We start from the raw sequence: 18,883 nt of genomic DNA on the forward strand, positions 1-18,883 counted from the left end.
TTTAGGGGAGTGTGTGTGTGTGTGTGTGTGTGTGCGTGCGTGCGCGCGTGCGTGCGTGCGTGCGTGCGTGCGTGCGAATAGGTGACATAATGATTCAGCAGTGGCCTAGACATCTCTATTCTGTTGGCCTGAGCCTTGGTTCTCTTTTCTCCTGTCCACTGACCATTTCAAGGCTGGTTACATCGCATGGATAAGTACAGACATGCATTGTAAGTCAACATACACATTGCAAATAAGGAACCACATTCACAAAACCTTTTCAGAAAAAATTTCATGGTCAACCTGCCCTCATGCAATTCATTTTGATAGACATTGAATGTGTAGTAAACCTGTATGCTATTACTTACTACATTCTAACAGTAAATAGATAATTCCATTGACCAGTGCACTGAGGTTCAAATGGCTTCACTGATCCAGAAAGTGCTGAATCAGGGGGGTTCTGCAGTCCACAGATCGATGTCTTCAGTATGACCATCCTTCACATAGCTCAACTTCTGATGGATGAAAAATGCTTTTGGTGATATGTGTTTTTCATCAGAGCTCAGAGTGATTCACTGATATGGTGCGGTGAAGCAGCAGAATGGATTGTATGCAGTTGAACACATAGCCTACGGTCTATATCTATTCCAGGGGAGGCTGGTGGAGGTAGACTTTGGAGGACAGGCTCATTGTAATGCATGGAATGGCATGAGGAATGGCATTAAACACAGGCACACACACACTGCACGCGCTACCTATAAAAAAAAAAAAAACATATATATGACATTTAGCTGACACTTTTATCCAAAATGACTTACATCACAGAGAGTGCATACATTTTTCAGTATGTAGGGTCCCAGCGGGAGTTGAACCCACAACCTAAGCACTGTTAGCTCCATGCTCTACCAACTGAGCCACAGAGGACCATACCAGACCAGACCAAACCTCTACCAGCATCCTCTGGTCTATTCTACGTTCTACAGAAGGTTCTGTATTCTACTCTACAGTATTGGATAAACCCAGAGTGTTCTACAAGAACGTACAGAGCGCTCTGGGATAATCTGCTGAAGTAGAGAGTGTAAACAATAGCGGTGGATCTACGCCTGGATCCAGCAATTTCCTATAAATGTTAATTATCTTTCCCTATTATTATGTTGTGATAACGGATGTTGCCAAATGCTATGCGATTAGCTGTTATTTTTTTCTTTCAATTGAAGTGATTTATTTATATATAAATTGCTGTCATATTTATAGCGCCCTTGATGAACTTGTATGAATCTGTTTAGAGCTGTATCCAACTGCAACACAGGCAAATACACAATATGTATATTTACAATATGGCTAAGATTGTATCTACAGTGGCTGCCTCCAAGATTTCTCAAGGTAACAATGCTGCATACAGTGTACAGTAAACACACAGAACGGATCGAAGATCAATTTATTATAGACAAATAACAATACAAAAAACAAAACGGGACCCATCAGAACAACAAGGATTTTGCAATGCAGAGAACTGCCACCAAGACAGAAAAAGTTACAAAGCATTGCTTTACATAAAGATACATTGTATACATTCATTTTTGAGTTCACATCACAATATCATGTGTTTTACTGTACAGTACAGTGCTCATGCTGCAAAATGACTACCTGGCTGAAGAGAAGACTATTTGTTTGAAATAGTAAAGCGTTTATTTGTCCGCAAGAATGAATGAATTGCACTACTTCTTTTATGCTTGGGACAAATAGATGGTGAATGTGGGAGACTTAGAGATGATTACAGTATTTTAAGTTGCATCCTTTGGAACACCGTTATAAGTGTCCCAAAGACTAATCGATATATAGCTTACATTGATCGCTTCAAAATGCTAGATAGAAAAATACATTGGTCAGAAGAACGAACAATAAACTGATGAGGAGAAATCTCCTGGCACTGGCAGACAAAGTTAAAGATTACAAAACAGTTCCAAAAAGTACAGTGAAAAACATCAATTTCACATCGCACCACACAATCAATTTCAAGCATTTATTTACAGCGTGGAAAATGTGAAAGTGGAGATGGCATTTATTTTCTTCTCGGTGTACAATAACAATCACTGCTTGTTTCTTCGGAGTGCCTTTTAAGTATGTGTATGGATGAATGCAGGTCCTTCCTTTAACTCCTGTTTCTATCCCTCAATAGCTTTAACATGACTCATCCCCCCCCTTCCCAAATCTCCCAGGTAGGGCCCTCTGGCAGTGATGAATGGCTCAGTTCTGCCCCTCCTCAGAGGGGGCGTAATTTAAGGTGATCCATCAGGAGCAATGCTTTCTGAAACAGATAGTTTCGACCAAGCATTCACACAGCCTCTCCACAGTTTTGAGGGAGATGTGGTTGTCTGTGGAGGGGTGGGGTGGGGGGGTCAGTAAACGGTTGTTATGTTGTCAGTAGACAGACACTAATATCAACAGACACTGCGGCATAAAATACTTCACAGCTTCGATTTCGGCAGTCAAGTCAACGCTGTGATTTATTTTATACTGCAGTCTCTGCTGATCTTAGTTTCTGGCTACTGACAACATAACAACAGTTAGCTGTCTGACCACCTCCCCCCCACCCCCCCCCCCCCCCCACCTCCCCCCCACACCCGACATCCAAACCACCTGTCTTGTCCAGGCATCAAAGACCACCTTTCACTTTCTCTCGTTATGCAGACTGGTCTCTGACATTTGTGCAATTTCTACTGAATCCACTGGAACTGGTTACCGGTGAAGTAAAAATGATGGCAGACTCTTTCACTGACTCTAAGGTTAAACCACCTGCAGAGTGTTTCATATCTGATGGACCTTTCGAATTTCTAAGTAAACGCATCGATCAAAGGGGTCAGAGATGCAGCATGTCGTTTTTTCGATAACCTTTTTCGAAAAATGCCGTCTACTGAGACGGTTACCATGACATGATACTATGGGAACTGTGGGAAGCAATGAGTAAATCACCCTACTTCCTTTAAACACCTTTCCAGGTATTCCAAGCCACCTGGCTTTCAGGAATGTTCTCCCCTGTGCTAGAGGGCCAGTCTGTTTTATCTCTAAGGCAGGTGGGTTTTCTGGGTTATCTCTGGGTTACATGTCCCCTGGTACATGGATAAAGGGAAGAGCATGCAGCCAAAGCCACAGATACAGGTACACTGTATATCTATAAACCAGCCTGCTAGCAGCAACGTATTCAGTATGACGGATAGCAATAATGTTACAATATGCCTCCTAAGCCCCCGAACACGTTTTTTTTTATTTTATTTTTTTTATCCCACTATGGGAAATGTCACAAAATGTCATGCATGACTAATTCCAGTGTTTTCCAATCTCTCTCTAGTACTGAGATGCTGGAGATGCATCTTTTCTTACAGATACGCCAATTGTTGCTCAGTAGGCCTGTCGTGGAAAGCGTCATGGTGACTGTTCGGTCAATCCATCATGTGTCACACAATATGGCTCTAATTTTGCGCTGTGTGCTTTTTACTTACGACAAACTGTATTTGGCGAAAAAGAGAGTGAACAATAATTAAATATTTCACCATGCCCAACATGTGTAACTTTCTCGTATTTAACTGTAGGCCTAGTGTTTATTCTGTTTTGAATATTTCCAATTTGCAAGTTGTGCCACTCAAATATGAAATCTATTTCTGGGCAGAAGAAACTTGTGATAGATCTTCTGATAGACAGAATTGGTTAGTGTGCTGGGCTGGCTGGTAAACACTTCAAATGTACAAATGCTCTGCTCAACAGCCCGCAAGGATAAGATTCATCCTCTCAGATAATCAATGTCTTCTGTATGGATGTATTGTTTTTTTAGTCAGGCAGTGCTCAGGTCAACCCTTCCTGCCAAAGTGGGGTCCTCAAACGACATCCTCTTATTACCAATGGGCAGGAACTTGTCAGTACAGGTGGGCGTGGCCATATCGTCCATCACCGTTGTGAAATGGTCGGGGCTCTCCCCATTGGACGTCTCCTTGATGACGCTGTAGGTCAGCGCCACGCTATAGTGGGCAGGCTTCTGCGAACGCTGCGGGCCACAGTGGCAGAGTTTCCGGAAGGCGGCGCGGAACTTCTGGGACATGGCGTTGTAGATGACGGGGTTGACAGCGCTGTTGAGGTAGATGCAGATCCGGCAGAAGAGCAGGAACCAGGTGTCCAGGTAGGGCTTGTTCAGAAAGGAGTTGACCACCACCAAGGTGCGGTAGGGCATCCAGAGGAGGGCGAACAGGATCACCACCACAGCCAGCATCTTGGTCACCTGACAACACAAAACCAATCAACCAAAACCAATTTTTTTTTTCGTCATAAAGAATGACAAATATATCATTCTATCTTGACGTCTTTGTACCTATGTCCAATTTACAGACGTTTCTGTTACTGCTACATCATAATATGCCATTTAGCTGACGCTTTTATCCAAAGCGACTTACATTGCAGTGAGTGCATACATTTCAGTATATATGGTCCCAACATCATACATTCATTCATTCATCCATCCATCCTTCCATCCATCCATTCCATGTACAATTTACAGACAGTTCTGTCACTACAACATCATTAATTCATTAATTCACCCACCCACCCACCCACCCACCCACCCATCCATCCATCCATTCAATAAAAAAAAGACAAGAGCAGCACATTAGTTGTAATGGGTAGATGAGCAGTATTCCCTGTCAATGAATATGCAACAGTGGAGACTACTGACACAACAAGATATTCAGAAAAACAACAAACCAGTGGAACCAGTTCTAATTTAATTGTCATGTTTAGACTCCAAATGCAATTAGTTCTTATCCATATTTATGTCATGAGGTCTCCAGCCTGTGGTGTGATTGAAATTGGATTGGGTTAGAGAGCAGCTTGCATCATCTCTGACTAAGCAGCGAATGATGATTCTAGATCTGAATTCATTACTACAGATTGACCTGTTGGTATAACTCAATCAGGCCCTGGTAAGCGGTATGGATCGCATTGTGTCCATTCATTGCTGACCAGGCAGATCTATACATCTAGAGTGATGTTGTTCTAAAGGACCAGGCGTAGATCCATCATCATCATTGTTCATAGGACTGAGACAGAAAGAGCCTTGGGCTGGAGAGATCAATGTCCAGACAAACTAGTACTATGTGCTAAGGGCCATCCAATCAGACCACACAGCCTGGTCTTGGGTCTCTCCCTCCCTCTCTTTCTCTCTTTCTCTCTCTCTCTCTCTCTCTCTCTCTCTCTCTCTCTTTCACTTTCTTTTCTCTTTTGCTCTTGACAGACACACACGCACACACACACACACACACACACACACAGACACACACAGACACACAGACACACAAATCTACATGTAGTTACATGGTTGCTAGTCATGCAAGCCACTACTGTAATTTTAGCACTTACCTGTCTGCGGGAGGCAGCAGTTGTGCTACAGGAAGAATTTTTAGTACTCATCATCCTATTTCCCTGGCACGATTCCTTTTTCCACTTTTTTGTGTTCTCTTTGGGGTCTGCGGGGAGAGGGTTGAGGAAAAGAATTCTAGCGATAAGTCCATACAGTACAGTGGCCAGCATGAGGGGTAGCACGTAAAAGACGGTGAAGTCCGTAAAGTAGATAGGCAGGTAAAGATTTCTGGACACTTTGTAACCGCAGGTGGGCATGGTAATATTGTCGTAAACTAACTGGTTCGTGTCCGACAAATAAAACCACATGACACAATAGAGAGAAGTCAAAGCCCACACTACCACTATGATTTTCTTCGCTCTTGAGAGAGTGCAGAGAAACTGCGCTTTTATCGGGTGACAGATGGCTATGTAGCGCTCTATGGTGAACGCCGTGATGGAGCAAGAGGATGCGTTTATTCCCAGGTATTGAAAGTAAGTTATGGTGAGGCACCCGGCGTAGCCGTACACCCAGCGCCCCCCGTAAAGACTCTCGGTAATGTTCGGTAGTCCTGCTGCCGTCAGAACCATCAGGTCAGCGACCGCCAAGCTCACCAGGTAACAGTTGGTTGGTGTCCGCATGTGTTTGGTGGTGAGGACCACCAGAATCACCATAGTGTTGCCGACAATTCCTATCCCGCAGATGAGGGTCACTAGCAATATGCTGACCACTTTGTATTCGAAGGTGTAATCAGTCCAAACACCAAGGGTTTGGTTATCTTGAAGTAGAGTAACATTCTCCATGGTTTCATTCTCCATTAGTAAAATTCTCCCGGTTAATTTAAGACATGGACTTTTACGCGTTACGCATGGAAGTTACATCTAAGTAGCCTCTTAGAACTTCTCACAAAAACAAAATTCGTTGTAAATTTAAATTATAAAACTGAATATATCAAAAATAAGAGCAACATGACTTATACCATCAGGTTATTAACCTCTCAATTCAGAGCATCAATTTAGAATCCCGAAAAAAATATTCCATTATGAGACGAACGCAGGTTTAAAAGTTCTCCCTATTATGTTTAGTCCTTTTTGCGCAGATCGAAGTTGACAAATCCACCGAAAGTAAAGGTGCCGCAACGTCAAGTGCTGCTCCAATCGCACAGAGAAGACAGTCAAGTCATAAGTGAGGGATCTGTAGAGAGCGTCTCTACTGTGTCTCCCTCCTGGTAGGGTTGCAGCCAACAGAGAGAGCAGAAGACTACACTGGATAAGGGAGAGGAGACAGAGCAATTAAATACAACTCCAATTTAACAGATATTGAGTGGGCTTTTCTTCAGCATAACTATTGACATTGAGTGATACATCTATCAAAGACTGTTATCTTTGTACAATTATCTACCAAAAAGAGGTACAGGTATAATTTGTTACACAGCTTTTATGCAGCATTATGATGCTTTACTCCCCCACAGTTTATATCCTACAGTACGTCTAATTCTAATTATTCTGATCGCATAATAACGAAATCAGTGTCTTGGTAGGTGGGCAAAACGTATAACCCCATGCACTGCACGATTTGAATTAAAACAATAATATTCAAATTACCAGACACCTGAACTGAGTAACATTGTTCACAGTTGTATCTTTACATTTCGCCATCCATCCATAAATGGTTCATTTAGGCTGTAGTATTTTTCCCATGGCCAGTGATTGACTCTCATTAAAACCCTGTTACTGTACTTTAGATCCACTGGGGACATCTTGGGGTAATGAGGTCCTCCGCAGATGCAGAGTTCATGTCAGTGTGTGTGTGTGTGTGTGTGTGTGTGTGTGTGTGTGTGTGTGTGTGTGTGTGTGTGTGTGTGTGTGTGTGTGTGTGTGTTTGTGTGTGTGAACACTGTTTGCATAAATGGGTATCGCAGTGGGTGGGAAAATGAACATTTTAACCCCCACTGTGTAATATGCTCACAATGGAGCGACCGTTGTTTACATGCTTTCTTCAGTGTTGTGGTTCTGTGAACAGGACACATATAAACAGTTTTAACGATTCTTGAATTAACCCAGTATGATAATTTCAATGGGAATGAGTCATCTGAAATGGGCTGAGGATGAAACATACCTGTTGTTTACATGTCTTTGGTATGTACTGTTTCTGTTCCTGGAGGCTATGCATGGCAACTTTCCTCAGAGTTTATGCAGAAGGAAACAGCCCTGAAAGCAAAAGTACTACAGATCCCCTCTGTGAGTGTCAAAGTATTTTGAAGTCGGATTAACAAGAGGCTGCAAGGGGGTAGACAGCCTCTAACAACTCGACGCGAGCTCTTTACAGGATTTCTGGTTTACCATATAGTATATTATTACTCTGCAGTAATAATCAGTAACAAGGATGTTTGCCCTTCGAAAGACTAAACAACATTAGCAGCTCCTCGATCGTTAACAGGTTTGTTCATTAACAGGTTGTCAACATGGGCTGTTTCGCTTTCATTCAACCGTCTGCGTTGTGAGCCATCTGTGTGTCATTACTTTATTGTCATGGTTGTATTGATCCCAGCCCTGAGCAGCACATCAGGAGAGAGAGAGAGGAATGTCTTATGGAGGCTGCAGAATATCATCAGGATGAGACAGCACATCACTTCTCACAGACAGGAGTTCAGGAGGTGAAGAACAGACTGCCGAGGTGCAGGTAGAGGGAGATGTAATTGCTGTGTGACTCAGTGGAGGCTGGTGGAGGTAGAAATCGGAGGACGGGAGGTCGACATCGGAGGACGGGCTCATTGTAATTCATGGAATGGTATCAAACATGAGAGAGACGCACGCACACACGCACACACACGTGCATTACAATGAGCCCGTCCTCGGATTTCTCCCTCCACCAGCCTCCGGTGTGACTCCTTCCGACCACGCATCCCTAGTAAAGATCTAAGATGGCTTACGTCAAGGCTATCATCATTTACATATTTTGCATATTACGGTTCACATGACAAATGTCATGTATGAACACACCAAAGTTAAATTTCATCAAAATGTATAGTTCTTAAGGGCAGTTTTATGCATAATTCCATTTAAATATAGCCATGTCATAGGCTACTACAGGTTTGTAAATCTCAGGCAATGCAATCATTATTTAATGTTATACCCTATCTAAAGAACAAATCAAATGCATATCTTAAGTAAACAAATTGTCAATGGAGATTGCCCTCCTACAGGACATGACTTGTCTGTTTCCGCATGAAGCTGTTTGAGAATGGCTCTTCGCTGCCACCCTGTGGAAAGAAGGGCAAAACGACTGACCCTTTGAAACAGGAAATATACTTTGAAGGCCCCCCACCACATGACGCCTTTGTTTTATTCATGATTCATGAAATATCAAAATAGATATGAGACACAATCCATAGGAATGTGTAATGTAACCTAGATTAAAATGAGGGATGATAAACTGTGTTGTGTGTTTATGCAGATGCATTCACCACTGACGGCCTGACTCATTGTAGGACACCAGCTGGTTCATTGTTATGCTGTCTCTGTTTTGAAAGATGGACGCTCTATAGATTGAAGTCCCAAACTGTTTGGGATCCAGGCCCCCTGTGTCAGCTCGCAAAATGCTAATGACTTTGAAGAGGAAAAGTCAAGAAATTGCTTTTTTTTCCTTACTCCAGTGTAGGTCTATGTGGAAAGTTTTTTTTTCCTTATCACCAAATTAATTTACATTTTTGAAATGCCTTCTCTCAGAAGGCAGTGTTTCTGTGGGGTAATCTCTGGGGGGTTTTAGCTGAGGGAGCAGTCTGGAGTTATTTCAGAACTTTGGGGTCATAATTGACAGGCTATGATGGATCATCAGGCATCCAAAGCTGGAACGTGAATGCGTACTGTATCTGACAAAGGTGCTGAAGGGTTGACAGGTAAGACGCTATGAATTTATGAATATCTATGCATGGCAAATGGAAAACGTTCACAAAAGCCTGACTGTGATGTCATTGTATTTTATGTTAATACCATGAATTATTCATTCCAAACCTCTTTTGTAAGAACCATTCCTCTTTTTTCTTCTAATTGAAATTTCAAGCTAAACTTGATGCAACTGAAAAACACAAAGGTGTTTTATGTTTGCCATGGTGGTTACAGTGCCAGCAGACTACTCAAGGTTTTTGGCAGGATTTGTCTTCAAAATAAATGACATATTTGGCCTGAAGTCAAGGTTTGTTCATTTGACTAATGAAGAAAACCCATCCCTGCTTCAAACTGTGTTTTCCATACTGAAGAGCACCTCTGCACAGCTAGGAACTGCATTCAAAGACACCAACAAACCGTTTGTATGACACGTAGGGGGTGTAAACACTACAGCACTGTTTCAGACTCAACTCAGTCTGCTCGGCTCAGCTCAGTCTGACTCTGTGGTGTGAAATAGGGTTAAAGGTATGTTCCACCATTTTTTATATATTTTTTTCCTGATTTAGCCCTGACCTTGGCTGTAGTTGATTAGTCCAGTCAGTTTTTTTAGTTTTTGCTTCCTTAGATACTAAGTACTTATATTTTGGATTTCATACTTTCTGGACCTTGCAGACACTCCAAACCAGCTAATATTATTACAGAATCCTCCTCTGAAGACTTTGTCTGCATTACGTGTTCGTAAAAGTCATTTTACTACGCTGTAATCCACTTTACCATTTTGTTACCATGACAACGGAATGCAGCCATGTATTCCAGCGTAACAAAGTGACTTTCCAGAAGAATAATGAAGACAGAGTCTTCAGGGAGGGATTCTGTCATAATATGAGTTGGATTGGATATGGAGTGTCTGTAAGGCGTTTTGGACATATTCCAAGACTAATACAGAAACAAAATCAAGATATTGGACGAAGATATTAAAATCGAATAAAGAGCTATCAGATGTATTAGTATGCAAAGCAAGCCATGCCATGACGGGGACGTGTGATGATAGCATCAACTTAATTATGATGAAGAGACAGAGAGAGAGGATGGACAGAATTGGATAATCAATTTTCCCTGCCAAGAGGTTTAATCAAATGAGCAGCATGCATGAGTTAATGAAAGATATTAAAAAAAAAAAGTTTTATTATGAATGCTTATCTTTTCATCAAAAGATTAATGGCTTCCTTGAACTGAAAATCATGCACACCCGCACGTACGTATGCTCACAGGCACACACACACACACACAGACACCCACACACACACACACAAGAGACCTAATATTGAACGCATTGCCACCTTCTTATGATGTATTTATCCAGAGAGGTAGAACAGACCTGATTGATATTCAGAGGAGAGAGTGAGAAGCACCACATTAAAAGATGGCATAACCCACAGTATCCATGTCAGGGCAGAACACTGGTGCAATTACCAGAACCATTCTCAATGAACCTTCGGGGCTGAGTCCTGAATATTTCATGACACTGTCTGTTATCTAACCCCCCCCCCCCCCCCCCCCACCCCTACCCCCCCACTATCCTTCCACCCCTCCAGAAACCCTCTCGACCACTCAACCTTTTAGCCTGCCTTTCAGTCCTCTTTTCCCCTTCTCTCCATCACACTCTCTCCCTCCTTTTCTCTCTCTCTATACTGTACATGCCTCTTTTCCTCTCTGTATTAATCCTCTTGTCGCCAGCCTGTCTCATCCTCCCTCCATCAGCCGCCCCGCTGAAAGACATTGTCAAAACACGGAAGATGCTCTATGGGTTTGCGTGCCAGTCATCCACAACAATATCTGAGGAATGTGCTACCGAGCTGCTTGCTTATTAATAATCTATAAAGCATTGGCCAGCCACTCTGACAGAGGTGGTCTTAGATGCCCCGTGGGTGGCTGTTGCTGTGCCAGTTTTATTACCATACGGTAACACTATTCACTATTCTCAGAGAAGTGCAATTGATCTAATTATATGTTTTGACTTTATTTTACTGGAATCATATTGAAAGATGCCTGAATTATATAATTATGAGGGAACATGTTTAGTGCTTAGGTTTCGTTAGACTTGGGCCAAAATGTGTACAAAGAGTCTTACTCGTTGGGAAATACCAGGTAGGCTATAGTGTTTTTATGACTAATAACTTTATATGTTACAGTTCATATGTTGCATGTCTCAATAGATTCGTCATGGCTTCTCACTCCCATCCTACTGGCTGCTGCAGAGGTCAGCAACAACAGTCAGTTTCCCGAAAGCTTCTTAGCTAAAGTAGTACTTTATCTCTTTTGAAAATCCGGGCTCACGCCGCTCCGAGCCCGGAAAAGTTCTTCATGAACGGACGATTGACCCGCAAACATGGATTTATGATTGTTACTATCTCACGGCTTTGCGGCTGGGTTGTCAGGAGAAATTAAGTACTGCTTAAGCCACGAAACTTTCTGGAAAATGACCCCAGATCCAAAATGACCTCCACTCCTCCTCTCCATCTCTCCGTCATCCCTCAAAGCCGTACTGTAAATATGTATACAGTTGATTCTACTATACAGTGCGGTTCTGCCATAGGCAAGCCATAGGAAATGCAAACCCTTAAGGGGTATTGTACAGTATCCATGTTTCTGTCCCACCATCCATTCATTAATTGATTCTCTCTCTCTGAGGATAAGCCTGTGGCAGAGGACAACACAATGACGACTGACTTCCTTTGGAGCTGTCTCTTCTCCTTGCAGGGCTGTTTGTTAAACCTCTAAAAGAAAATGTATCTTTGATGCTTTTATATGTTTTTCGAAAGTTAATATTGGGCTGTCGCATGGTTAACGTGTTGTGTTTAGTGTTGTGAGCCTGGTACCGTCTGTACAAGACAACAACACTTCAACAGAGAAATACCTTAATTTGTCGAGGTGTTTGATAATTACGATGTAACAATTTCCTGAATGTGCTTTGTCATCCCTTCACTCCCTTGCTCACTCTAACTAACTTATCCCCAACGTGACTCACAAATCCACTCTATCTGAGTCATCACTGAGTCCATGCAAACCCTTGAGGGGGTGTTGTTAAGGGGGGGGGAGGAGGGGGGGAGCCTGGTGGAAGTAGAAATCGGAGGACGGGCTCGTTGTAAAGCATGGAATGGAATGAGGACATACATAGAAGCACATTCCACATGTCCACCTCCACCAGCCTCCCTTGGTGTTGTTATACCCATGTTTCTAACCCATTGCCCATCCATCCATCCATCCATCCATCCATCCATCCATCCATCCATCCATCCATCCATCCATCCATCCATCCATCCATCCATCCTCTCTGATGATTTTTGCCTGTAGCAAAGGACACGCAATGAAGATTTACTGCCTTTGGAGCTGCCTCTTCTCCTTGCAGGGCTGTTGTCCTTGCCAATGAGAGAAAGTCATGCAAAAGCAGATAACAGATGACGTCTTGGCCGTTCCTCTCAGACAAGTACACAGTCATATATCAGCTTTGTTACTGCTGATGCTGAATTCCAAATCTGCTCTTAGTCCCTCCTCCCTCCCTCCTCCTGAAGTGAATCAAAGGGGTAATTGTTTCTGATAGGCTAGGTGGAAAGTGAGCCATTTTGCTTATACCAATCGAATCCTTCCCAATCTACGGGGTTGGGCTTGGTGGTAGAGATCGGACTAGGGGCTGATTTGGTGTTTCACTAGATTGACTAGTCTGCAAGCTAACCATTCTCATAATAATGCACAGTCATGTCAGCTGTATATACATCCAGCCATGACTGGGCAGAATTCCTTCCCCAAGCTATGCTAGAACAAATGTCATGATTAATCTCTTGTCTTGTCTCTCCCTCTCCTCTCCTCCAGCCTCATCTCTTAAATGGGATGTTATTGGGCCAGCAGCCAGAGCCATCCACTCTGCAGCCACTGTACTCCAGGCAATGTGTGACTCTCTACAATTCTAGATGTTATCTGGTTTTGCTTTGTGCGAAATATATACTGTAGGGACAAATAGTATACTGTAGAGACAAATAGTATACTGTAGGGACAAATAGTATACTGTAGGGACAAATAGTATACTGTAGGGACAAATAGCATATAAAGGTCAACTGAGATTAAGTGCTAAATATATCTTGATGTAGGAACTCTAGAGGCTACAGTAGCTTCATTCTATAAAGAGTCACCACCCAGGAAAACCACAATGTATCTTGGATTGCTGACTACAGTATAGGCATCAATTGGACTCAGGGGAAGCTGGTGGAGGTAGAAATCAGAGGACGGGCTCAGTGTAATGCATGACATGGAATGAGGAATTGTATAGAACACGTGCTTCACCAAGATTCACCAAGACGAGGACAGTGAAAATGTGAATGTATGATATTTCCTAAGATTTAGGGCAAGTCAGGTCAGATGTCCCATCAGATCTCTAGATTAAATGGGGATTAAAAGAGGCCTTTGACATAGTAACCATAGTAATCGTCACTGGGTCAGAGAACAGATGGCATGTGATACATGTGGTACCACGCCATGCTTGGAATTCACTGCTGGCTGTGATTTTAGTCATGTCCTGTACTGTACTGCAATGGTGAAAATATACGCATTGACATCATCATTCACACATCATCATTCACACAGCTGGACATGTGGTCACATACATGACCCTGAAAGCTGTTCAAGATAGCTGCATGTTTGTAGTCGTTGAATCTGTTGAGCAAAACTAATTCACAGCAATCGCAGAGATTATATGGACTCCAATTCCCATGCTCCCGTTCCATTTTTTAAATCTCCTCTCGTGTGTGTTTATTATGCTGCACGCTGGAGTGATCTGAATCTGTTCAAGGGTACCGCGAGCTCGGCACCAGACCGAGGCAACCAAAATCGTGTGTGGGAGGAGGGACTATAGCGGAAAACCTTCCTTTCAATTGCCTAAGCACTGGAGGATGCTACATACACATTCTCTGAATAGGGCTAGTCGTATATTCAAGCTCTATCACTGTAATTACTCTTCTAAATATAGAGCTTTGGCATAAGAAGGGAATGCGACATTATGCATGCTGAAGAAGTAAGTGCACTTATATTGATTTGTTTCCTGAAATAGGTTAGATTAGTTTGTAGCTCAGAACAGATACGGCAGCCAGACTATGCATGTCTCAAATATAAACCTTCTACTTACAGAAACCTTGTATAAATACATAGTAAACGTATTATTTTGTTCATTAATTTATTTGGTGATATACTGAATTTGCCTTGCAAGGAGTGCCGTACAGTACGTGGTTCTTCCTTGTATCTAGCCTATGTAGGCTACTGTACGAAATACTATCCACAAATGAGGATAGAATTATTCTTCCAAAGAACAGCTTATGTGAAAGTGTACTGATAATGTTGTCTATATACAGTTCTCATTCATTACAATGTTGATGTGAAGAGAATCGTATAGGTTCGTCCATACTGTATGATTTAGACGTTAGCCAATACGTTTTAGAGATAATCTGTAGGTTTACGCGGATTGCTTCCTAATTGGATACTGAGGCAGTGGGCTAATCACTGTCACTTTAATCGCCTTTCATACTGCACAGCAGATGATTTCTCTAAAACAAACAGATTAACTTTGTCAATACTTCTTCATACTAGGATAGGCTACTCTCAATTGCACCCGTTATACTAGGCTACTGTAGCCCATATTTCTGAGACACTATCCAAATTACGCACGCGTAAATGTACAGTTCGCCTCTGCAATAAATTCATGATTATAGTGTTTAATCTTTGGAACATGACATGACATGTGACTCATGATTCATGTCTTTTTCAGAGGTGCCGTGGATTGAAAACGCCGTCTAAAAGATAATTAAAGTGAACCCACGGCGTGAATCGAATGGCTTCGCTAGAGCTGCTTTACAGAGATAAGGAAGGCAGACAACCCGATCCTCCGAGCGTCCTTGACTTGGCTTCAAATCCGCTGCATGTTCGCAAGTCGAGCGGCTCAATAGCCGGAGGGGTGCTCTCTAGAGAACAAGAGTACAGCTCGGCGCAGGACTGCGAAGGACTATGTAATTCAGCACCAAGGACGGCTCCCTTGAAAGGAGGACTGCTCGCTAAATACGGTCACCCGGCGGCGGAGAGGGTCAGAGTGTGCTGTGACGAGGAACTAGAGACATCATTTGCATACATCGACGAAAATGTTAACCTTAGACTAGCAAGCCCTGAGACAAGTGGAAAAGGTATCCACAGACCCTCGTGTCATGGCCCCGCCAACGACATCCGTCCCGAGGGGTTCCAAGAGTTCTCCCTTATGTCGGATGAGGACCTCTCGTCGGAAAGTTCGGGGTCGTCGGTAGACTACGGGTTTATCAGCGCGGTCACGTTCCTGGTGACCGGAATCTCCTTAGTGATCATATCCTACGCGGTCCCTCGCGACGTCAAAGTGGACCGTGAGAGCGTGTCGGCGCGGGAGATGGAGAGGTTGGAGATGGAGGGTGCCCGTGTAGGGGCGCACCTGGACAGGTGTGTGATAGCGGGACTGTGCCTGCTTACACTGGGTGGGGTGGTGCTCTCCACCCTCCTTATGATCTCGATGTGGAAGGGGGAGATGTACAGGAGAAAGGCCTTCGCATATTCCAAGCGCTCAACGAAACTGTATGGCTCCATCAATTTAAAGACACGATCTAGTCCAAGTCGGTCGTCCGCACATTTGTCCTTGGAAGAGGAGATTGAGGAGACCTTCAATTAAAATGATACTCTGTTGGACAAAAGACTTCTCTTGTATTACTAAGCCATAGTGACACATAGAAAACCAAAACACATGCATCAACCTTGTCTTTTATCTCCATAGTAATTGGATGGATGTGAGGAAGGCTATGCTATTTGACAAAGAAAAGCAATTCATTAAACAGTTGCAACATGAATAAGCATGGCAGCAAAACAGAAAAGAAAACATTAAAGCACCAATAGGCTTGTTCTTGGAAAGTGCTGAGTGACATTTCTTTGGTACCCTTGATGCAATCGCTGAGGTTTCATTTATTATTAAGGTGATTCATTTTTAATGTGAAAGTATCCAACAGCAATATGCTGCATGCACACATTTCAGAGGGGAAAAGTGTCTGTCCCGTGAGTTTGGGGAGGAGAGGTACTGGGGGATGTAGTTTGGTGCATATCGAATAACATGTGGCTAAATGTGGAGTAGGTTGAAGTTCCCCCTAGATGCTGATCTGAGGTCAGTTTTCCCCACACATGGTAACAGTTAGGATTTGGGGAGGTTAAACTGATCCTCCCTCAGTGCTTAAGGAAAACTTCACATGTTAACATCCAAGGACAGTTTTGTGATTTTGAAGTAATGCTGATATTAGCCAGTAGGCCTAAGCCACTGAGTATCATGTCAAACGATGGGTGTCTCTTTGATGTGGTGAGTAATCTGACTCTGTGACTGTAGTGTCATGGACAATCTTCCTCTCCTCTCAATCCACTCCTCCTCCTCCTCGGCCTCTATTTTTACTCTCTCGTTCGGCCATTTCACACTGTAGGAGACTTTGGCTGCATCTCAAACCTCTAAAGTGTCTTGTCTGCTTTCCTCATCATCATTCCTTCTTAGCCTACCTTTCACACTGTAGGAGACTTTGGCTGCATCTCAAAACTCTAAAGTGTCTTGTCTGCTTTCCTCCAAGTGCCCTGAGTTAACAGATCTCAGCGAATTAAGTCATAATACGCATCCACCATTTTGTTTTCACCTCTCCTGTCTCTTTCAGTCAGTGCGGATGAAGGAGAGGAGATGAAGAGAGGAAGCCACTATTAGACTATTAGGACGCAGACCATATATCTCAGCGTGGCCCCAGTCTGTCATCACTCCCGGTGATAAGATTATAAGTGTGTGGGGGTTATTATGGGATGTTTGCTATCCTGCCACCACCTTGCTTATCACACCACAGGGGTGAGAGAGACTCATCACAGTTACACATGAAAGAGTTGCCCCAGTTGAAAAACCTGCACTTAAAGTAGGCTACACTTCTGAAGCTTTGTTCACACTGCAGGGATGCTACGGTATTGTATTTTTTAAACCTCTTGTTTTGGGTCCAGATGGTTAAGGTATAGTTTGTACAATGTATCATCTAGACTATCATTTGAATCACAGTTTTACCACAGTCAGTCATGGAATCCTTAGTGTATCAGCTCAGTTTTGAAGCTGCAGTTTGGCCCATTTTGCCTCAAGTGCTACTTTTAGAACTATATGCTGTTATGAAATTATAGGTCCTGTAGCATCACTTTAATGCTCATATCTATTTTGTTTTTGGAATAGGATCCGTTTTGGAATAGGATTCTGACTGTTAAACAGCATTGACATGTGACCAAATGGGATTTGTGGTACGTTCAGACAGCAGACCTATTCGTAAACTGGCAATGTAGTGCTAGTTGTCATAGTAACGATGGGACCCTGTGCAGTGTAGGTGGTGATGCTCATGCTTCCTCTGATTCAGAAGTTGTCGTGGGTGACGACAATGTCTGTCATGGAAGTTTCACAGCTGCTTGCTCTGTTTCTCTTCATGAGAATCATGGCTAGTGACAGAAAGAAACACACCTCTCCAGTACTCCACAAACTCTTGTCCTCCACGCTTGTTTGGTGTCTTTTTGTGTTGCAAAGTGATAATGTCAGACAACACTGTGGGGAGTGACGAACAATCGTCACTTCGGGGGCAAATAAATCAGATTTGACCGTTCAGGAGGAGGAGAGGTACTGGGGTGGCATGGCCAGGAATCACATCTGTATCTGATTTCAAACTCTGTGGTTTTTGTCTGTTCAGACTGCAGTTTTGAATCGGATATAGGAAAAAATTGGATTTGAGTCACTGCAAACTGGCAGTGTGAACAAGGCCAAAGACCTCTACTGTAATTTGTCCATGTACATTCAGTATTGTCATTTATGAGAAGTACAGTATATTCTCACAGTAATGTAACAAATTAATAAATGATGATCTTTATAGAATGAGCTGTAGATGATGGTCATGGATACAAAGAATTCTTGGTACAGTAAAAGGAATGACACAACGTTTTATTTCAACATCCCAAAACATTATTGTCTTCTTCTGGGTGATCTTTAAATGTCACTTAAATGATAATTATTAGAACATTACGTTTGTACTGTGAACATACACAAAACAACGGGATGCAAAATAATTCGACATTACATGTTTTACTTCAATTCATAAGATAACACTCTTTGTTGAGAATGATCTTTTTCACACCACTAAAATGTGCAAAAAAGACTCAAGACATGAGCAACAGAGCCTGGCTCCGCCAGCTGTCCTGGATGTCATAAAGGATGCTGGTGTACAGTCTGAGTAAACAGTGCATGACAACTAAGTATTGACCTGGGACCCTCATTACAGCAGGAGTCACAACTCATTGAAGTCAACTCCCCCTCCCCCTCCTCTCTCTCTCTCTCTCTCTCTCTCTCTCTCTCTCTCTCTCTCTCTCTCTCTGTGTGTCTTTCTCTATGTATCTCTGTATCTATCACTTTCTCTCTCTCTCTTTCTTTCACTCTCACTCTGTCACTCTGCTCTCTTGTGATGGGATTAAACACCAAGAACACAACCGATTAATGTTCCGTGCTCTGCACAGCTTCCCAAAACACGTTTGCTAACCC

At 42.8% G+C, this 18,883-nt stretch overlaps 2 protein-coding genes across 2 annotated transcripts; one reads left to right on the forward strand and one right to left on the reverse strand.

The window, feature by feature from the left end:
* Positions 1-3,808: 3,808 nt before the first annotated feature.
* On the reverse strand, positions 3,809-6,180 carry trhra (thyrotropin-releasing hormone receptor a; the record flags this gene model as incomplete). The annotated part of the gene is made up of 2 exons (XM_083678148.1): positions 3,809-4,249; positions 5,383-6,180. The coding sequence occupies 2 exons, from the start codon at positions 6,178-6,180 to the stop codon at positions 3,809-3,811; spliced, it is 1,239 nt and encodes a 412-aa protein (XP_083534274.1).
* An 8,944-nt stretch (positions 6,181-15,124) lies between these two features.
* On the forward strand, positions 15,125-15,979 carry tmem74 (transmembrane protein 74; the record flags this gene model as incomplete). The annotated part of the gene is made up of 1 exon (XM_083678401.1): positions 15,125-15,979. The coding sequence occupies one exon, from the start codon at positions 15,125-15,127 to the stop codon at positions 15,977-15,979; it is 855 nt and encodes a 284-aa protein (XP_083534527.1).
* Between the last annotated feature and the right edge of the window lie 2,904 nt (positions 15,980-18,883).

This window comes from Argentina silus (genome assembly GCF_951799395.1).
Source record: "Argentina silus genome assembly, chromosome: 10".
Lineage (NCBI taxonomy): Eukaryota > Metazoa > Chordata > Actinopteri > Argentiniformes > Argentinidae > Argentina > Argentina silus.